Source organism: Choristoneura fumiferana, chromosome 3 (assembly GCF_025370935.1).
Source record: "Choristoneura fumiferana chromosome 3, NRCan_CFum_1, whole genome shotgun sequence".
NCBI lineage: Eukaryota > Metazoa > Arthropoda > Insecta > Lepidoptera > Tortricidae > Choristoneura > Choristoneura fumiferana.
In genome coordinates, this window is record NC_133474.1 from 12,241,122 (window position 1) to 12,263,461 (window position 22,340).

The window sequence follows — 22,340 nt, forward strand, 5'->3', positions numbered from 1 at the left end:
AATATAAAAAATAAAGTAAGTACATTTATATTATAACAATCATTTATTTCAACATTATTCACAATCGCTACACATACGGGTATACACAAAAAACTGTCACGTTTACAAGTAGGGTTGCCAGCCGTGGTACAGGCGGCAAAGGTTAGCGGGGTCGGTAGCGGTGCTGATGAGCTGGGCGACTTGACCGGGGACGGCTACGCCGCCCGCGGCGCCGCCCTCCGTGCCGCTTAGCTTGCTGCTTACTGCTAGTAGCGTCCGCTCTGCCAGATCTGCCACTGACCCTGTTTGAGCTGGTACTGAAATTTTTTAAAGCGATTCGTATTATTTATAGAGAAAGACGAACCGAATGGCAGGTGACAACGGCCAGTGCAATGTGGCTGAAACGTCGAGATTTGCAGGTGGTAGGACCTCGTGCAAGGTCCGCCCGGATTACTACCATCATCTTGCTCGCTAGTCCTGCCGTGAAGCAGCAGTGCTTGCACTGTTGTGTTTCGGCGTGGAGAGTAAGACAGTCGGTGAAATTACTGGCACTTAAGGTATCCCATCTTAGGCCTCTAGGTTGGCAACGCATTTGCAATACCCCTGGCGTTGCAGATGTTTATGGGCAGTGGTGATCTCTTACCATCAGGAGACCCACTTGCTCGTTGGCTATCTGGTCGAACAAAAAAAAAAGAATAATTGCTAGTTTGCTAGCGTGAATTATATACTTACTCAGTGGCACAAAATTTGGCACAACTTACATGGAAGATTACCTATCACTGCATACATTTAAAGTGCCAGATTTTTTGCCGCTCAGTATAATTCAAGTTTAGAATAGAAAAGTTCTTTTTCACCTCAGCAGCTCAAACAGGCAGGTTTTGCTATGAGAAATCAGTGAGCAAAATCGCATTTTGCTCACTCCGTGAGACAAAGTAACTTTTTAATTATTTTTTTTAAATGCTGAGTACAGTGTTGGGTCTACTCGCTGAATTCCAAATATTTGAACTTTACTTTGATCTGTCATTTCACTTCAACTCGAAAAAAGCAAGAGATAGGATCAAATTTGTCGATTACAAACTTAAATTAAATTTTTGGTATTAAAAATATATCGAAATATTTCCAAAATGTAAATTTTCCTGATCTTTTAATAAAGTATGCAACCTCGTTGCACGAAAGCAGCTTCTCTTGTTTTTTTTTTATTAAAAAAAAATCCGTATACTGCCTCTACAGTATAATTATTATTTGTTAAATTGAATTATTTTTTAACAAATCTATTTATGTTTATGTAATAGAAATCTTAATAAAAATCATATTTAAAGGTTTAATTGTTCAACCTTTTCAATTACCCCGAGATGAGGCTTTTTGCAGTATTAAAAAATAAGTGTGACATTAGTACAAGAAGTTAAGGTTGCATGCTATGAGTATGCGATTTGTATTGTAGCTACTGGACTCTTTTTATGGTTTTAAATGTAATTATTATATTTGATAATAATCGGATTCTATTTTAAAAAAATGTGTTTGTTTTGTAAACAGGTAGGTATATGTGGTTTTATTCTTATGTTACATTTAAATTTGTTCTCGCTGCTGAGGTGAAAAATTGTATGTGTCACACGAGACCAAAGTTTTTTTGCATCTCGTGTATTTCAATCCCTTGCTGATCTCAGGATTCTAACCTAGAATCACTCGCTGACGCTCGTGATTCAATTATAGAATCCTTCGCTTACTCGGGATTCAAAAATCAACACTCGCAACAAAAAACAACTTTGCTCTCTTGTTGCACAAATAACTATTTAAATTCCATATTTTTTACCTACTCAAAAACACGAAAATGTACATTTTCAGAAAAGTTACAAAAAAAAAGAAAAACTTACAATTCAAATTGGAATCTTTAGGAGTTGCCGTTATCTTCTTTGTAGTCCAAGAATAGAATGGATCGCACAGGAGCACCTCTAATATTGTCAACAGGGTCTCGTGATTGTCCCGTAATAACTGCATCGTCTTTTCACACGACCTGAGAACAAAAACAATATTAGAAGTGAAGAAACGGAGCCGATCCTTTTTTTAAGCTCAAAACACACACAGGACGGCAGCGAGTCGAAAGCGGGTCGGATCGAGAATGCGGCGGGCGTATTTACGTGCTACAATATCACACTGCAGCGCCCGCGCACGCCCCGCCCTGCAGGGCTACTACGAAACTCAAAGTTCGTGTCGTACCGTCCCTCTCGCTCTCGTATTAAATAGTATAAGTGTCAGAGGGACCGCACGACACGAACTTCGAGTTTCGAGTTTCGTAGTAGCCCTGCTGCTTTCGGCTCGCACCCGTGTTTTGCACTTTTAACATCCTGCTAAGCGCTAGTACGAAGCCATTGCGTGAGCGAAATAGCATTTCAAGGATTGGCCAAATAAGATTAATTATCAGCACACATCCGTCCATTAATTATCACAATCCGTGAGTGGAGTTGAATATGTATGTATACTTTCTGAAAATTCCCTCCACTCCACTGGAACCAAAACCAGCGATGATATCCTGCGTCAGGCGAAAGGGGATGGTCTCGGGCGTAGGTAGTGCTTTGCCTTGATCGAAGGCGATACCTGAAAATGAATGGCCATTAATTTAGGCAAGTTTATTAAAACATACTTGTTTTTTTTATGAAAAAAAGGAAATATAACAATCCTATTCTAATAACAAAGTGACTTTAGTCCATTTAGGGGATAAACTAATTTTTGGCAAAATTATAACGAAAAACTGGTGCTAGATTGGTAAAGTGACAAAACAAAGAGTGTTGCAGAATCAGTTAGCTCGTATTACAACTCTACCTATTGGTCAGTTCCGCTACGCAACTACATTATAGCTATTTATATTAGCTATAATGTACATACTAATACATTTTACAGAAGAAAATTCTCGTCCAAGTCGTTTGTTGCACTAGAAGTGTTATTTTAGTTTGGCACAAGTCTTTCTTGTCGTACTTCATCTAACTAAGCCCTTTCACACATTCAGTGCCAAGAACACCCTAGGCGCGTTCTTTATTCGTAGGCAGTTTTCGCTGCAAAGTGGAAAACCGCTGCTACGCGCTACGCGAATGCGGCAGTGAATGTATTAAATATTTGAAAATAATTAAGTGAAGTTAGAAGATAAAAGACATCTTACCAAAATCAATGTGCACAACTTCGGCGGTATTCTTGTCTATAAGAATATTTTGTACGTGTCTGTCTCCTAAACCTAAAATGTAGCCGACCATCGACGATGTGGCAACACTGAAAAACAAAAAAACGAGTGCGTGAAACTATTATTATGAGAAGATAGATCCATTTCTATTACAAAGAATTACAAATATTCTACTTAGACTATTATGAGAAAGTTTGTGAAGTTGTTTGGATGTATGTTACTCAAACACGCAAAAACGGCTGGACGGATTTGGTTGGAACGTGGTACACCGATAGTTTATAACCTGGAAAACCATATAGGATACTTTTATCCCAAAAAATTGCATAGTTCCTGCAGGAACGAATTCTTCGCAGTCAAAGTCACGGGCAACAGCTAGTAGTATCATCTTTGTAAATATTACTATACCACGCGCCATATAAATCTGCCTAAAAGTTCATTACTTAATACTCAGTTTTGACGCATTTTTGAGATACATTTTTTATGCGACGTCTTTACGTTACTCCCGGATTGTGTTCGAATCGCTTAACGGTATAGTACCTATTCAATTATTGGAATTATACCTTTATAGTTTTTGTCGTACTAGTCGTGGCAATGAATTTTTAGGCAAAGTTAGGCGGCGGAAGGTATAATTACTACTAGTTGAAGATTTTTACCTTTTAGTGTAGGCCAGCCGTCGTTCATACCAAGTGACAGGGTCAAGATAGTGCTCCGTAAAGAAGTGATGGAATACTGGTTTAAAGTTCTTTAATATCCCCAAGTAAATAGCCAATTTTTCCGCTAGAGTTCTTCTACTCGCCTGGATAGTGGTGAATTTCGAACGAGCAGCGGTGCAAGATATATCCTGAAATAAATAAACCTGTTTATAGTAACACAAATAAGACAAAGTAATTAAGTAAATAAGCTTAGTAAATTATCAAGCAAAAACGTATGTCCTTTCTTAATTATAATTATGAAATGAAATAAAAACATATATAGAAATATATAAGAATACAGTTTGTAATTTTTCGATAGCCACTGTACTTTACCTTTGGGCGGTAGCGGGCATGGGCGCCATTGCTCCCGATCAAATATGACCCTATTGGCTGCGTGCCTTCGCACCACTCGAGCACTCCCGACTGACGAGACATAGGCACCACCTGCAAACGTCGAACTAATTGTGCGACTTATTTTATTAGGTTATTAGTGACAAAATTCCGTGATAACTTTACATCACGGACCTGTTTTGAAGTCCGGTGAAATATATAAAAACGCAATATGTCTATTTGTGAATACGTAATCGACTACTTTTAGTGAGCAATATCCACGTTACGTGGGTCTTTTCGCTTCACCATTTTCGCTTCTGTCAAATATAACCGCCAAGCTCAGAGTCAACCTCAACAAGTTAGAACATTTTTTGACAATAAAAATGACGATAAATTGCGGGTAGTTGTGCGCCGGTGTTAGTTTCGTCGGGCAGTCGCGCGAGCAGAGCGGTGGCGCCTAGTGTGCGTGTTGCGGCAGCCGCCGAGTCGCGTGCTCCTGAGAAGAAGGGCTACGAAATAGCCCGATACATGTCGAGCTAAACTCGGTTTAAGACGTGAGTTATCCGTTACAATATAATTTAATATGTATAAGTTACAACATGTTTATGACACGCAAGGTCCGGTGCACCCACTTAGATAGATGCCCTACTTGAAATATTATTTGGTCTGAATAGTTTTTTTTGTTATAATCAAAGAAACCAATGCTTCATTCAATTTTCATCATGTTCCGGTGATTGGGTTCATGAAGAAACTCTAGGTAATAATTATAATTTACCTTATAAGTGCGAATAAGTAGCTTGTTTCGACTAGTCACGGGGTTCTTCTCTAGCAAGGTGTTTACTATATGGAACACTTGCTGCATGACGGCATCCTGTCTGAGATCGTCCTCTCCCTAAATCAGAATCAATACATTAATTAATTTGTAAAACAATTCAAGCAAAAATAAAATAAAACTACTGTACCTTCACTAAAACAATTCTCTTTTTGCCATCTGAGCTGCGGCAATTTATTTTCTTCGGACAGTTTATTCCACCAACAAGTTCGAAATAGTTATCGAATGCCACCAGCGCTAAAAGATTAACACAGTTAAAGTATGCAATCAAAGCAGAAATGTACAAGTTCTGACTGCTAGCTAGACTCTATCTATGCTGTTTTTTATATGAATCTCCATGACGATTGATCATGGCACTAGTAGCCAAAGGATTCCTTGATCATTGGTTGTGGACTTGTGGTACGCGGTCGCCACTCGATTCTACTCAATCGATAAGTCTACGAGCAAGTCCCACCCTCTAAGGTATGCGATTCGCTGAGAAATGTCGGTAACTTTAATTCTTTTACTGATTCGATCCTACAGAGATACTCTGATCACAACTATTTACATAAGCCTTCTTATGAGACCCACTGGACATAAGGGACAACCTAAGGTTTATGTCAATCCAATTTATAGAAAGGGTAAACACAGACGCCATTAAACCTAGAAGCTATTGCAAAATAATTATTCTGTGCAGTAAATCGAGTAATTTATTAATTGAATAGATCAAAGTATTTTTGTCTATTTCATTATTTACTCGTACAATACTTGATTTAATTCCAACGTCTGTTTATTCAATTATAAAAGCAGTAACTATTTTTAAATTTTAAGGTAAATAAGTAATAATCGCTTATTTAATAGAGTATTATTCGATTTTTAAAATGACAAATTTTTTCACCATCTCTACGCTAGTCTATGCTACTGCAGATTATACAAGAGGTTTATTCAAGAAATAACGTCAGATTTTGACGAAGATTTTTCAAATGAAAATTAAATATTGAAATCAAGTGAATTTTGGTGAAAAAAACTGATTAGACGTCTAGTTAAAAGCCACGAATTATAGATAAATATGTTATTGATTCGATCCAGCGGGTGTTTATACAAGAATTTTGATGAAATCGGGTTGTTTACACTTTCCATAAATTGGATTGGCATAACGTATACGAACTATGTTTTATTTATTCGTTCAGTATCAATCAAAACTATCAACTTTCTCTAAAACCCACAAACAACCCACTCTTAAAGCTAAGACCAGCATGTAAACGGATAAAACTACTCAAAATAGTTTATATAGCACTTGGAACTTACTTGGTATATAAGAGTAGTTGCAATCGTTTCGCACGGCTATGGTGTCGATGGGGACCGGAATCGCATCCAAATGGCCGAGTTTATGTATCAGCTCGGCCGACGGTATCTTTTGCCTTTGTTCCTTGGCTTGAGTTTTGAAATTGGCGAAGCTTATGGTAGCTGAAACAAAGAAAAACCGTTAAAGTATCCTCATGGTGTAGAACAACAATGCGGACGGGTAACAACCAGATTTCGGACAGCCGTAGCAGGTTCATGTTAGGAGTTAATAATCTGAAGAACGAAATTAAAAGGTAAAAATCTGTAATTTCAACCAAATAGTTGGATAAGATTGTCGGAGACCGTTATTCAGTTCAGTTCGGCTGGCGGGTTCGTTGCTTGTTTTTGACCAAGAAGATTTGGCATCTAAAGGAAAACTAGACTGAACGTATGAACTTTTATATACTTATCTATCTCGTAGGAGTGAGTGAGACGTATCACGAGTGACGGACAGGTCACGTTTGTTAGACATAGAAAACTCATACTACGTCTAACAAACACAACCTATCATTTTGTCGCTTGTCGTATATAAAAAGGCGCCTAGATAAAATAAATCAAATAAATCTTTCTTTCTTTCTTTTAGATGGCTAATGCTGGCATAGGGGCACCAAAGGAACGAAATAAAGTTAGCTAACCGTCACACAGACGTTCCATCTGCCCTATAATCTTCGCCAGCACAGCGCTAGACTCGGCGAGGTCCGCCACCAGTGCGGCGGCGGCGGCGTCCCGAGGCTCGAGCGCCCGCGCCGCTCCGCCGGCGCCGCGCGATGCGTTCAATATATACATGTCCTTGTCAGAATTCTTGAGACTGAAGAGGATGGGCAGAGTGTGGTGCGGGTGTTCACGAGCGCAGCGTTCTGTGAATGAAACAAACGCACACTATGTTAGGTTATGCTCTTTTTAGGTTTTTCTTTCACCTGACCCGGTGTCTCTGCGTCTGTGCAAGTCGAATTATACACACTTCTAAAGGTCGGATTGACTTGAAATTTCGTATATATTAATTTGGATAGAGAGACTCCCAAAGTTTTTCTTCTCGTAGATCACTTTCAAAGTTTTACTGTTGTCGGTAGGTAGACCCGGCCGCTGCCGCTACATTTCTATTGTATTCCCAAAACTTCTCTATTTTTTTTCTTAATGTCAACGTGGACCCCTTCTGGTTTACCTGAACCACTTTAGTAACCTCTGACAAATGTTTTTTACAAAAACCTCATACATAATTACGAGTTGTACGTGATTTCAGAGTGATCGAGTTGTTTCTAATCAATTTACTTACTTAGTACAGCGGTCAAGTTCTGTGCAAAAGGCGTAGTATCCTGTGTGATGCGAGGGGCAAGCTGAGGCAGCACAGTGAGGAATTTGCGCGACGGAATAGCGAGCAGCAGCTGCTCAAAGCTCTCGCCTTCCAGCTGGAGCGCGGGGTTGTCCAACCAGAGGGATATCACGCGGAACACGGACAGATTATTGTCCTCACAATGTTTCAGGGACAGCAAATAATATCTGAGGGAAAAGATAGTATTTGTATTCAGTGAACTAAGAAAAAATGGCTGAAAAATAAGTATAGTCAACCAATTTGAAAGAAAGAAAGAAGAAAGAAAACTACATTAAATTTGCGTTATAATATAAGTAAAAATTTAAGCAAGGGGCGTTAATGAGAATCTACTCACTTCATAGCTAATTGCAGAAACCTAAGCTTTTCCGCTTTGGTATTAGCGATGTCCGCTTCGTCTAAGGTGCTAAGCTTTTGAGTGGTAAAGAGTACCTTCTTCTCATCCCTACAGAAAAGATAAACTTGTTGTTATTACTGGCTTTTCATACAATATCTAAGGTAATGCCAAGAGATAATTTGGACCGATACCCACTTTGTTAGAAGTGATGATTGTGTTGATTTCATTGAATCAGCTGTGCCCTTCATGCTTTCCAAACATTTCAATTTGTTTTCGAAAATTGAGGAGTTCATGTAGCTCACCACCTGACATCAACAATAACAATAAAACTTGAACAGATAATCTATCTCGTATGTTTAAAAACAGTACCATGGCTGACTGAGAGACTACAAACACCCTTTAGTTGTCTACCAGGAAATGTTAGAGCCATGTAAAACCATGATTTAAAATCATACCTGTTTATATTCAGAGTCCGCAAATTTTGCAATATCGTGGTAAACTTTCAGCCTGGTTCGCACGTGATCACACTTGTCCAGAACATGGAGACTCTTCATCAAATATTTATTTATAATATCCCTGGCATTGTCAAACTTGGATTCTGCCATCCACATGCCGTATTGTCTAAAACAATTAGGTACACTTATTTTTAATACACTCAATACAGGGACTATATTTATATCGAAAATACAAACTTAGACATGGATGCACAGAAAAACCAGAAAAAGAGACCAGCGCTGGGAATCGAACCCAGGTCCTCAGCAATCCGTGCTGCGTGCTATAACCCCTACACCACCGCTGGACAGGAATTTAGACACGAATTTTTCCTATGCATACATATCTCAGGTTGCTTATTTCTACTACGCTACTTATGCAGCAGCACTAACCAATCATGACTATATTTATGTCTAAATACTATAACATGCACCTTAAAAAAGTTATACATGAGTATGGTTTTTGTTTACCTTAAAGATGCTGCAGTAAGGTGCATATTAGCTGTGTCGCTACCCATTACGTTTCGGACAAGCGAAAGTGCAATTTCTTTATGTCCTTTAGCCCAGCACACTTGGCCTTCCACTAAAGCAACAGCATCTGAATTCTGCATTTTCTTAGCCGTAGCCAAGAGCCGCTGAGCCATTTGTACTCTTTCGTTAGACAGACTTAACTCTACAAATAATAAATTCTTTAATTTACAATATCCGTCCATTAGATGGTTCGCTCTTTAAAAGTCAATCAAGTTTAAAAGTCAATCATCGGCTCGGCAACGACTATGCGCGACCGACGGCAAGCCAATTCTCTGTACATTTCTCGATTTATAATCTCAGCGTCCAGCGCTTGGTTGGGAACACACGCAATGTAGTAAAAAACTGCGCGCCGCGCGTAGAAGTAGGAAAGAAAGAGACCATAATACTTACTTGTTTATCTTTTACTCTTACCTGCATATTGGAGCTGCAGCGGTATAATATCTTTTAAAAAGTTTTTGTACGTTTTCCCAGCGTATTCAAGTATTAGACTTCTCTGAGAAATCAATGGCTCAAGATGCTTAAAATCATGAAATAGTGCCAGATTTTCCGTTTTCCAATTGCTTAGAAGAGTTTCAAAGGGCAATTTGCCGCATTTTACAGAATAATAGTCTTCTATATCGTTGAAAAGATGTAAATTGGCCACAACTTTGTACACACTCTGACAGTTTTCCATGTTGAGTTTTTGGCACCATCTGGATATAGTTAACTTTGCTCTGTTCAGGGGTAAAGTGAGCTTGGACTCGAAATCTTTCCCTGTCTGCAAATTCAGACAGTCCTTGAGACAAGCGTAGCGGAATGCTTTTATTATAGAAAGAGGGCGCAGCATTGTGTTCTTGGATTTCTCTTCTAAGTCCTGCGTGTCCACGAAGTTGCTCCAATCCCCTAGACCATAAATAAAGCATAAACCGTTAACTACCGTCAAAAAAACCAGATAGCATGGCGTTAATGAATAAATATTCTAACCATACCTACTTTTAAGGAGTTTCTAGAAATCAATCATTTTAGTTTTCCCAGCAAGCAGCTTTAGTAAAAGCCGTGGTGGCCGAGTGGTTTGACCTATGGCCTCTCAAGCAGAGGGTCGTGGGTTCAAACCCCGGCTCGCACCGCACCTCTGAGTTTTTCGAAATTCAAGTGCGGAATTACATTTGAAATTTACCACGAGCTTTACGGTGAAGGAAAATCATCAGCCAAATAAGTGGTCTATCAATTTTTAAACAAGTTAATATCCTATCAAATGAATATGTCGCTTAAGTCGAACTTTCAAGTTGACAGACACATCTATTCGCATTATGACGAAACGATTATCAACTTTAGGATGGTAGACCACATATTTGGCTGATGGTACAATCAACCAAAAAAATTGTACAGAAGAAAACAGAGAGTGTTATACTTAAGAAGATAAGACATGCAATTTCCGACAAATAGGGATTATTACTGCCATTTTATCCCGTCAGAGTGCAGCACTAGCACATACCATATGTTTATGGTTTATGTTTTTTGAGTATCTTAAATGTCCGTAGGATTCCGTAATATCATATTATTTAAATTAAATTTTTGTCAATATAGCTCTATCGCTACTATCGATGTAAATATCATTTATTTTGTTACTTGTCATGATTTCTATAGGTATTAATACTTTTTGGTCAGATCCGTTATGGCGACAAAATATAAAGAGAACTGACGTTGTCATGGCGGTTTCTTTATGGTTTGTGCTAGTGTCGCCCCCTGCGCAGAGTTTTGCCTAATATGCCCTATTAGAAAATGTTAACTTTATGTATGTATGTATCAACGAACGCAACAAACAAAAAGAACTCACCAAGACATGTGAGACAGTCGTACTTGACATCATTTAATTGCTCACTTTCTGGAAGTGATTTAATGTACTGCAAAGCGAGATGATGCATCCCAGACTTGTGAAGCGACCTTACCACTCCGAACTGCAGGTCTACGTCTGCGAACACGGATATTTACCAAATCATAAGTACATTTTACAACATAAAATAAAAGAGATAAGCGAATTGAACTTGAAACGATTTATCGCTATTATAATAGCTTTATTATATATGCAACTATGCCGAATCAATAAATAAAATAAAATGGCACTTGCGTTAGTGGATGGCGCTGTCTCGACGAGTAACCAAAACTAGCGCTTTCGTTGGAAAGTGTTTAAGTTTATGACAATGATAACCAAACTCATAATTATCGTGTAAGCAAAATATCTGACTTTCAGAACCCCCGTGAGATCGAGAACCCTGCGCATGGGCCCTGGGTGCCCTTATGGGAAAGACGGGACTGACCAAAACCATCATCTGAAAAACAAGCTTTATTGTACCTGAATATGAACCCGTCTCTGTCGGGCCTGAGAGCGCAATGTCGTGCGAGAGCAGCGCGTCCGAGTATTGGCCAGTGTTAAATAAATGTTTGCGCTTCTCGTCTTCGCTGGTCAAGTGTGCTGTGCCGCAGCCGTCTATGGCGTCCATCTCGCCTATAGACACGAAGCACTAGAAACAATAATAGATGTACAGTCACGTAACGTATTACCAACTAACGAAGCTTCAGAGTATTACCATGAAAACTATTTCTTCTTCTGGCTGCGCGTAGTAAGTAATCTATACTGATTCCCAAAATATTCAGTAATGGTATAATTTTTACAATACAATACAATAACTCTTTATTGCACACCAATACAGTAAACAGTACAGAGAAAACAAGTATATACATAGAGATTTTCTAAGGTAAGCAATAGGCGGCCTTATCGCTTCAGAGCGATCTCTTCCAGGCAACCTTACCTTTTTTATTTAGCTTATACATATTCGTGGTAAATTTAGCTAACTTTAACCTTGCAACTTGTAATACAAGCCTGGCAACATCACAAAATATTTTTTTATTTGATAAAATACGATTACCGTATATATATTTATTTATTTTTTTGTATCCTAACCTTTCTGAACATTCTCTGGACGTTGTCACCGCCATTTAGTTTGGTGGTGGTTTCGGGCGTGGACGGAGGGACGCCGCCGTTGTGGGCCACGGCCCATAGTTCCCCGTAGTATATTGCCACCAAGTTCTGACGAGCCACAGACGCCGCCCACGCCACCTTGTCATAATCCAGCCGCAAATAGTTCAAAGCGTCCAGCGTTGTGCGTTCGGGACTAAAAAAATCTATTACGTGAGTATTTGCCTTTAAGGTGCTGATAAACTAGAGCATTCGCAGTTTTTAAATCCTCGAACAGAACACTTACATGATCATTCTAGGGAACGTTTTCGAAAATGTTATTATTCGAACGGATGCTCGGCAAAAAGTTCGGAGCAAATTTACCGTCGCTTAGCTTGAATGCTCGCTAGAACGCCCGCTATAATGCTCGCTAGAACGCTTCTGTTTCTGTGTATTTTGTAAGCCTTAATTTAACATTCCCTAGAATGCTAATTAAAAGTGAATGCTCAAGTTTATCAGCACCTTCAGACACAACAAAACATAGTTTTATTTCTAAAATGTGTACTTACCGTGTCTTATAATGACTTATCTGGAGTCGGACAAAGTTGACGACGTCTAACGCGTACTGAATAATCATTTTGTGATCATGATTGATCACGTTACCTTTGTGGTAAAGATCACTGCCACTGCTGTCAAAATGATCACCGAAGTTCATTCTCCAAATGTGTTTAAAGAAGCCATTGATTTGCTCACTGAAGACTTTTATGTGCATCTCAGCAGAACATTCCAGAAGCAATCCAACCAAACCTGGTAGAATTTGGCGAGAAACTGTAGGCTGAAATAATGATAGCGACATTTAACCTCTTGACTGCCAGAGTCATCCAGTCTTGACAGCCAATGGAATGCCTCACACGCCAGGGTCATCTATACATGACCATCATTCAACTCGAAATTAACCATGAAACTACCGTGAGACTCACTCATATTAAATGATATTGTAACGGATAACTCACGAGCGAGCAGAGCGGTGGCGCGTAGTGCGCGTGTTGCGGCAGCCGCCGAGCCGCGTGCTCCGAAGAAGGGCTACGAAATAGCCAGAAACATGTCGAGCCAAACTCGATTTAAGACGTAAGTTATCCGTTACAATATCATTTAATATCGAGATTAATCCTTCTGCAGCGGAATTAAAAATCAAGTTGATTTGTCGCTGGTTTTTCTGTGGCGTACAGAGCACGCCACTTCGTTTATGTGGCGGTGAAGAGGTTTAAAAAAGCTTCAGCTCTGTCTACATAAACTGACGATACTGTTACTTTTCTTATAAAAGCGTCGGTAGTATGTAGAGATTGTGAAATGTGCGTATTTCTCAAATTGCAATATCAAACAAACCCTTCAAATCATTACCTTCATTGTGCAAACATTACGCAAAGACTTTAAGTAATTCGTATCAGCGGCCAGTATGTCTAGTAGCGCAGTTGTAACCCGTATTAACCATCCGTTGTGATCTTCCTTTTCTAGCGGAACCCATAGATTTGATTGACAACACTTTTCAAGTTCTCTGCTGCTTAATTGGAACTGTGCGTTGTCATTGCTATTTGTAGACAAGAATGGCTTTAATAACTGGACATTTACGTCATCTAACTCTAAAAGAAAATGTAAACAAAGTTAACAACACTCATTATGGGGAACATTTTATAATCATTATTATCATTATTCCTGAGAGGAGACCTTTGCCCAGCAGTGGGACGTATATAGGCTGGGATTGATGTATGTATGGGGAACAGTGATATTTGTATATCAGAATTTATAATTAAACGGGTAGGTATAGGTGGTAGTGGCGAAACTATATCAAACAGTAATAAAATTTAAGAGCTTTTTAAGTTTGTTACCTAACGCTTCTTTTCCTTCGCGATATCTGAAAATGTCACTTAAAGCCAGTACAGCTTTGTTGGTGGCAGCTGGGTTTTCGTCAGAAAGAACCTCCGACAGTACATCGACGGCGGTGAACGCGAAACATTGCTTTGGGGAAAGATGTGTTACTCTCTTCGTGTCTGGAGGTGGTACGGTCACTATCGTTTTTAAATCATATGTTCCGATCTCGGATAAACAGTTGCAGGCTTCTATTATGATCTGAAAATACAAAAAAAAATACAAAATAAATACAAAATTACAAATTTCCTGATAAATTATTAAATTAAACAGACTTGAATCGACACCGAGGTATACTCGTAAATACGCTGATGCATTTTCTACGTAACAAATCTATTGCGTCACTTTATAGTGCATTTTTAATTAAACCAATTAATACATTAAAATAGCGCATATTTCAAAACCCGAGTGCAAAATAAGCTAAAGCTGCGTAAGCTGGACTCAGTATACACAACTATGTCAAATAAAAACCAATCTCATAACTTTTGTCGCAGCTTCATTTACGCAGTCAGTTGCCAACTTTGGTGAAAGACACTGGCACAATGGTCTTACGACATCGAAAACAGCCTATCTGGTCACTTCTACTACCAACCTTATCATCAGATGATGACTTCATGGTATTACTGAGAGCATAAATAACTTGGTGAATGACACTCGTTCTGCATTCTTCGGAGAAACGTTTTGTGTTCAGTGCCTCACACAGACTGTTGACGTGATGTTTGTTTAACTTTACAAACTGTCGCAAATGTATTAAAGCTTCGTGACTGAAAAATAAAAGCAGAGATATGAAACATGTATAACTGTGTGAATATGGCAAAGGTATTAAGGTCAACAATTATACCTTGGACAGCTCAGATTAAACTGATATACTTTGAGTCTTTCACAGAATTCAACGACTGTAGCGCAAGATATAATGGTTTCGTGGGACGCGTTACTGAAATCAACGACATCCTCGTTTTGCTTCAGATGCTCTTTCAAATCAGCCGCTAAGTACGTCGACAATGCCCTACATTCATTTTCGTATCCCTCTTCTTTCTTAATCAGTAACACAGATCGTGCCTTTAGAACTGATTTCCGAATCAATGCCATCGCTTGGGGCAAAAATCTTGTCAGCATTGCCTTCAGTGCCACTACGAATATTCTCACCTCATCTCTGTTTTTAGAGATCTTAATCGCGTGTGTGAGACTGTTGCATGTAAAGTTACACACAAACGCATCAGAATCATACCCTAATGGAATGCATTCGACAAATGAGATGAACGTGTAAAGGGATAGGCTCCGATATTCGAAGATTTTCTCTTGCAGGACATTATCCCACAGTTTATATAGTATGTGGAAGAGAGTTGTGGCTTGATCCGAACAAAGATACTGCATGATATTTCCATCTATTAATTCCTGTATTATAAATAAGTTTATATTAGTACAAACATTTAAAACTTTTCGTGAAAATGAAAACTAAAACATTAAACTTATACAAATATTAATGAAGAATTAGTAAAACGATTTTGATAAAGACCAACTATGCAACATTGATACACAACAAAAAGAATCATCAAAATAAGTAGCAGCCGACGAACTTATCAACGTACCTAGGTACTTAAATACATACAAAAAATATATTTTGTGAAGTCAGTCATTTAACAAGATCTAAATTTGATGAAAGATAATACTCACCCCATAGTATTTTAGAATTGAACAAAAGACAGTCTTTGGATATAAATAAGATTCTGTCATTCGCGGGGCATTAACTTGGAACATCTCTTTCGCACCTTGCTGATCCCGTAAATGCATCGCAGCCGTCAATAACAGTTCAGCCATATTCTCGACAAACAATATGCTCCATTTGTCGTTATCTAGTATTTCTCTAGTCATTTGAAACATTTTGATGGCGTTCTTCATTGATAGTCTGAAGTCATTGTACTCTTCAGCGCCCATAAAGCTCAGATTGTACTTTTCAGTCACAACATAAGGTAAACATAGAGATACAATGTTGGAAAAACAGAGCTGTAACAATTTTAAACTTAATTTTATTTTCTGTTGTAACTTATTTTAAACATTATAGGTACATATTGATGATTAAGGGTATTTCTAGTGCTCATGTTTTATAGATCTACTATGTGAGTGGAGTGCAGGTACCTAGAAGCAAGGAGCTAAATGTCAGAGGACGTTTACCACTTACCTCTACGATACTTTCCTCCGATTTGCCCGTTTTTCTTTTAACTGTATTCAGGACAGCGCTTTTCCTTACATTTCCTTTGTTAATCCATAAAACATCCGCTGAAAATAACCACTTCATATGTTTTTCCAGGAAAGCATCACGGTTTACAAACCCAAATATACACAACGGCAAATCCTCAAACTTATAGTTCCTTGACGTCCAAAAATGTATCACGAAAAGAATATTGTTCTGCAAATACGTTTCAATATCAATTGCCACGGTCGTTTCAGTGATTTTATTTAGAAACTTCTTAACTACTATAACATCCAACGATTTTTCGTTTTGTATCTGGAGCAACCTGGTTAGGATTTTATGAACCAATGACTTTTTCGTCTGTGCGAGAGCCAGAAATCTATGCAGTATAGTCAAAGTACGATTCGACGTTTCATCTTTTAAAATATACTCGTTTGTGCAAGAAACCTGAAATAAAATAAAAACGCAAGTTGAGAACGATGACAAAATTCGAAAGAGGATAATGTTGTTAGGAAGATTTTAAATAAAATATATAAAAAATACACACATTTACAGTAAATATTTCCAACAGGCCGGTCATATAAGCCTCAACTTCATCATCTGACAAATGATGTATAACGCCATTTAGCAGATAGGTTGTGTATAAACGCAAGCTGTGAGTGTTTTCGCTTGTTTTTTCAACAAGAACATTTTTGAAGGGGCAATCCATCGCTGAATTATTCAAATTCAATTCAGCTATTTTAGCTACACATTTATAAACGAGCGCTGCTACGTGTGGAGGGTAGTACAGCATTTCGCATCGTTGCAAATAACTTTTGACCATTATAAGACAATTTTGTCTCATGGTAGCATCATGTGCCCAAACACGATCAAGTATATCCAGCAACACTTCTAGGATGGTTTTAGTTGCTTCTGAGTTTCGAAATAATGCCTGACACATGCTTCTCATAAGAGCAAATATCGACTCTACAAACAAACATAGATAAATAATTAAAAAAATAGTGATGAACAAAAATATAAATTGAAAAGACGTTGCTGAAATATAATTTACCCAATGGGGATTCTGTCATGCTTCGGTCAATTAAAATTGTTACGCACTGAAACGCGCATTTGACATCCCAAACTGTCGTAAAGTCATATAGATCTGGGTCTAAAATCAATTCCAAAATGTCCTCTCTGAATTCGGAAATTCTTCTACAGTAAGTCGCCAGCAGCATGATACTGTTGTGTCGTAAAGCGTTAGGATTATATTCGGCATCGTTTTCTTCATAAACTGCTTCGTCTTCTTTTGAAACTTGTATGTTCAACATTTCATTGATACGGGCGAAAAATTCTTGATCAGCGCAATGACGAATGAGAGCTTCAATCATAGGATGATAGTCTGATAGCCAGAGCGACTGCATACATTGCAGTAGTATCACTCTATCTCTTACGTCTTTGGTATCCTTAAGAGTACTTGACAACGCTCTACACATTATGTTTAATCCTCTCTTTAAAGAACAATATAACGGGCTTTCTTCCATCTGTGCGCGTGTTAAAGAACTTATTCGCAATACGATATCAATATAGGTGACTACTACTTTTACGTATTGTAAGCACTCCAACAGAGGAATTTGGCCCAGGTTTAATTTGTCGATATGATCTGTAAGTTTTTGGTGTAAGAATTTTTGCATGATGCTAGACATTTCAATGTCTATCTCTGAGGGCTCGTTAATATTGTATTCTAGTGCATTCTCATTTGCGATATTGATGGTGCCAGCACTGAACAAAATGCTTTTTTCCATGGAAGTAAACAGTTTTTCATACAACACATCTTCTTTTGAGCTTTTAGTTTTGCCATCTTTTAAGCTGAAATTATTCTTTGCTAGGAGTCGCAAAAATAATTCTTTTGCAGTCTTCAGATCTACCGAGTTGGCATTTCCTTGAGTGAACCATTCAAAACATTTCTTCCTCTCCTGTGGGTAGCTGCATTTGCTATAGTATTTGTGATAAATACAACATAACGTGTTAATGCTGGAATCTGTGACTGGCATGCCTTTCTCAAAGTACAGTTTTATCAACGGCTGCACTGTTTGATAATGCAACAGGTCTGATTTTAGTAGATATTGCATAATCTTATGAATCGGTTTATGAGCATCGTTGGTGGATGATGAATTTCTGGAATAAGATAGTCATTAAATTAAATTTAATATATTTAAACACTTATTTATTAAAAGGAAAGGCCAAGGAGATGGTGGAACGAGTTGGATTCGTATGCAAGGGATTGGCTTGACATTGCGCCAGACCGAGAGAGCCTTTTCCCAGCAGTGGGGCACGATACCAACCAATCGAATAAAAATATATTAAAGGAATAGTCAAGGGCAGTAGCTTTATATATACATATAAACTGCGCGCAAATCAATTTACTCACCTTACACAAGAATTCCACAGAGTAACCAAAATATTTTTTAACTGTTCATGATCACAGTCTGGCCTTTTCATTATACAGTTAAGAACGCAGCACGTAATCAATTCGAACGTATCCCATTTAAAATTAGAACTGTTATTTGCCATCAGTGTCTCAGCAACATTTAGTAAAGCCATTAGTTCTGGTGTGGTCACATTGCTGCAATAATTTTGTACATACCAATAAAGGATCCCAAGCCTGAAATTAATCAATAGTTAATTAATTACAGTATGGATATATTTATATTATGCTTTAAATTCATAACTGGGCAGCAAGCAAACATGTAAAATAAGAATCCTACCTACTTATACATGTTGGTACAAAACATAAGTACCTAACATTTAAATTCAAGTTTACCTACCAAGGTACACAATTATGTTGAAACTCCTGTATTAGATCAGAAAAACATTTATAATTGTTCAATGATACTCTTTGTCTTTTGGACGAGTTTGCAGCATCCTCCTCTCCAGATATTGCTGACATGTTAAAATTCTAAAAACAAAAGATTGAATTAAAAATTAAATGTTTAAAAAATAGGTTTAATGGAATAAAATACGTATTTACCTACAGTTGCCATCATAAACATTGGACCTGTTAACCTGTTCAAGAATAATAGTTTTCATTTGAGTTTTATAGTAGTAATCAACTTTAGTCTTTACCTGGAAACACACTGAAGCTGCCAAACGGAAAAAAACATCACAATGTTTTGTAGATTGTTCACTGTGTTTTCTTATTTTTTGCAAATAATTGGCCTCTAAGCATATGATTTCCATGATACTGTGTAGATATTTGTTCCAGGCCATCCAGTTATTGGCCAGGCTACCTTCTTCAGATTGTAGCTTTCCTTCCGGGTGATGCAGCATGATAGTTAAATGCAATGTTCTAAATACAGAAGACTGAAGAATAATACCCAAGTTATAATTTTTTTTTTTACAAAAACAATTTTGTTTTTAAAGTATATAAGTACATACATACCTTCATTTTATAGTCACTATTTTGATCATAGCTTTTCAACAGAAGGGGCAAGATGCTCTCAGTGAATTCACACATTGCCAGGCGGCTTTCGGATGATAGCTGCAGAATTAAAATAAAATATCAAAGCGAGTCTTGAGTTCTTGGTCACCGGTTATTTCTAAATTTGATAGCAAAACAATGACGCGAGCGCACTCACGCACGCACGCACGCACACATGGATGACTTATTTGACTTATGACAAACTCGGAAGTGAACTTTTTAACAAAAAAAAATGTGAAAATCAATCCTTAATTAACGGAAAAATCTATTAATACACATATAAAAAAAAACATCCAGTGGAACACATAATTTCTACTTTTTATCAAGTCTGTTAAAAAATTACGGAAAGAGACCACTAGATCCCTTATCAGTTCCTAATTTTTGGAGTCTTAATTGCCTGTTCACTGCAGTTTTATATTATAGACATACCATTTCAAGAAGTAATGTAGTAATCTCAGCAACAATTTCTTGAATTTTCTTATCACTCTCTACTCTGTTGAAACATTTCTTCAATTTTGGCAATGAATCTTTCAGTGGCAGAACAAATTGACAACAGCTTTGTCCTTTTCTAATAACTAGACAAACCAGCCTCAGTAATGTGAAACTGTCCAGTCTAGTATGGTTTTTCAAGGTTGTATCGATGCACACATCCAGCAAATCTGCAGAACATGATATATGTTTACAAGTTGCATTTTTTCTAACAGGTGTTGTCCAACAAAGTACAGTCGCCATCAGACATTGCGGAGCGGCCAAGGTGATCAAAAACATCAAGACATGAACTCTAATACCTTAATAATAGGGTGCACGTTCCGATATTTTTGACCACCTTAGCCACTCCGAAATATCTGATGGCGACTATACACAGTATGAACTAGATACAACAGGAACTATACGTAAACGTAAATGTGTGTTCATGCAGTTCCTCCACCTCCACACTGTAAGAACACACACAAATCACACAAACCCAACTATCACCACCACCATACTATGCTGACGCGTTTCGAACTCAACCAGACTTCATCCTCAGAGCAAAGAGAGAGTTTGCTCTGAGGATGAACCCTGGTTATTTCATAGACTTAGCTATCGTAAGGTGGGTGAGCAAAGTAATTGTTTATAGTTCATTTATTTGGACGTCTGCAAAGTAACACCTGATACCATAAATTTAGTACAGTATGCCTATGAGAATCATTAGCTTCTTTGCTTTTTTTAAAGCACTGTGTTTTAAACAATTTGTTAGTTCCTATTTTTTGTCTTTCCTCACTTTTTCTAATTTAAAGCTAAGACCGCCTGCATTGGAAGTAGGTATATGTATGTATAAAAGAATTTCGCTTTTCACTTTTAAACTATGTATGTATTTATTTATGGATGTACTCTTTATTGCACATAAAACATTTAAATAAAAATACAGACAAACAAAGAGAAGCACAAAGGCAAACTTATCCCCAATAGTAAGGGAAAATTTATAAAGATAAGCAAACAGTCATACAATATTTACCTTCCCATGTAGCTGGCGTAATATAACTCACATAATGATCATATTGCATAATATGCTTATACAGGAGATTCACATATGCATCTCCAATTGCGGTCGTCATGCGCTTGTCTTTTAGTATAAACAAGCATGCTTCCATTAATTTCTCACAGCCTATAAATGCTTTACCTGCAAGCAATGTGCAATTAAATGAATCTTAACTGACCATCTATAAATTACGTTATATAGCTAGAAGGGGGGAGGGTCTGCCAATTTGTGACACAAGAGAAAAAAAAATGCCTGTCCAGGCAAAAAAAATCTGTCTTTAATTATTATAATTTATTACCTTTGTTTGCACCAGCAACACACAAATGCAAGAGACTTGTGCATAGTGGTGCAGTGACATTCGAGAATGTTTTAGAAGTCTCATGTTTCTCCAATTCCTGTTAAAAGAAAACTTAATTGTATAATTAACACAAAATGATATCTTAGAATGTTGAAACCCCCGGCTTGCACCCCTTGCTCGTTTTTATAAATTACTATTATTTTTACTTTTAGTTTCCAATTTTTTATGTATGATGGATATAGTGAGGTGGTTGCTAATAGTACCTACATAAAATTTTGTTTTCTAACTTTTTCCGTCTGTATAACTCCCCAAATTTACAAAATTGATTTATTCATGTAATAATGTCCATAGATGACAGAAATTGTGTGTACTTTATTTCAACCTAGTTCACATACATTCAGTGCAAATTGGCTGACAGACTAACACACCACAAAATGATCTCATATTATATGAGGGTTCTATTTTTTTTATACTACAAACCCCAAGACTTAACGGGTTCCAAAAACTTGTTTACTAAGACACAAATCAAAATACATAAGCAAACAGTTTCGGATATTTGGCAAATAATAAAAAATACCTTCAAGACATATTCATGAATGTCGTCAAATAGGTTATTCCAATTGTATCCCCTTTTCCTTAGGGTATTCGCACTAAGAAGAGAAGGTGCTGCATTGCCGGTAAGAAAATTTTTCAAAGATTCCGCATTCTTTTTTCGTTCGGAAGCTCGAGCGGAAATAAGTCCAGTACCTATTTCTTGCAAGGAGCTTTCAAAAGACATTATAACTTAAATTAAAGGATTTAAATTAAGTAGCTACGCATTTCCCGCAATTATTTACCAGTAAGTAAACTTCAGAAAGTCAACTCAACAGAGACATAGAACAGCTGGGCTACTCCGAAACTCGAAACTCGAAGTTCGTGTCGTGCGGTCCCTCTGACACTTACACTGTTTGATACGAGAGCGAGAGGGACCGCACGACACGAACTTCGAGTTTCGAGTTTC

General features: G+C 37.7%; 1 protein-coding gene across 3 annotated transcripts; it reads right to left on the minus strand.

The window, feature by feature from the left end:
• Positions 1-20: 20 nt before the first annotated feature.
• LOC141426630 (serine-protein kinase ATM-like) lies at positions 21-22,216 on the minus strand. Of its 3 annotated transcripts, none has more exons than XM_074085673.1 (36): positions 21,918-22,216; positions 21,341-21,437; positions 21,019-21,183; positions 19,953-20,182; positions 19,485-19,583; positions 19,169-19,405; positions 18,871-19,001; positions 18,474-18,707; positions 17,115-18,220; positions 16,611-17,029; positions 16,052-16,510; positions 15,547-15,876; positions 14,714-15,267; positions 14,465-14,636; positions 13,833-14,073; positions 13,348-13,586; positions 12,516-12,781; positions 11,953-12,163; positions 11,344-11,512; positions 10,828-10,962; positions 9,423-9,893; positions 8,952-9,153; positions 8,445-8,610; positions 8,185-8,294; positions 7,990-8,097; positions 7,599-7,822; positions 6,961-7,182; positions 6,290-6,448; positions 5,133-5,239; positions 4,946-5,062; positions 4,174-4,284; positions 3,802-3,989; positions 3,131-3,237; positions 2,457-2,571; positions 1,851-1,990; positions 21-296 (listed from the first exon to the last, which is right to left on the minus strand). In XM_074085673.1, exons 1-36 carry the CDS (start codon positions 22,116-22,118, stop codon positions 103-105), a joined length of 8,436 nt encoding a protein of 2,811 aa, XP_073941774.1. In that variant the 5' UTR covers positions 22,119-22,216; the 3' UTR covers positions 21-102. The 3 variants fall into 3 exon arrangements, with proteins under 3 accessions (XP_073941774.1, XP_073941777.1, XP_073941776.1); XM_074085675.1 differs by lacking the exon at positions 21-296 and adding an exon at positions 304-652; XM_074085676.1 differs by lacking the exons at positions 19,953-20,182; positions 21,019-21,183; positions 21,341-21,437; positions 21,918-22,216 and having other exon boundaries at positions 19,169-19,391; positions 19,485-19,565.
• Positions 22,217-22,340: the final 124 nt, after the last annotated feature.

Excerpts from the sequence above, each read along its gene's own strand:
- LOC141426630 (XM_074085673.1), bottom strand. The coding sequence starts at position 22,118 with ATGTCTTTTGAAAGCTCCTTGCAAGAAATAGGTACTGGACTTATTTCC. Across the intron at positions 19,406-19,484 it reads ATAGTGACTATAAAATGAAG|TCTTCTGTATTTAGAACATT; the intron begins GTATGTATGTAC and ends ATTATTCTTCAG. Across the intron at positions 14,074-14,464 it reads AGTCATCATCTGATGATAAG|ATCATAATAGAAGCCTGCAA; the intron begins GTTGGTAGTAGA and ends TTGTATTTTCAG.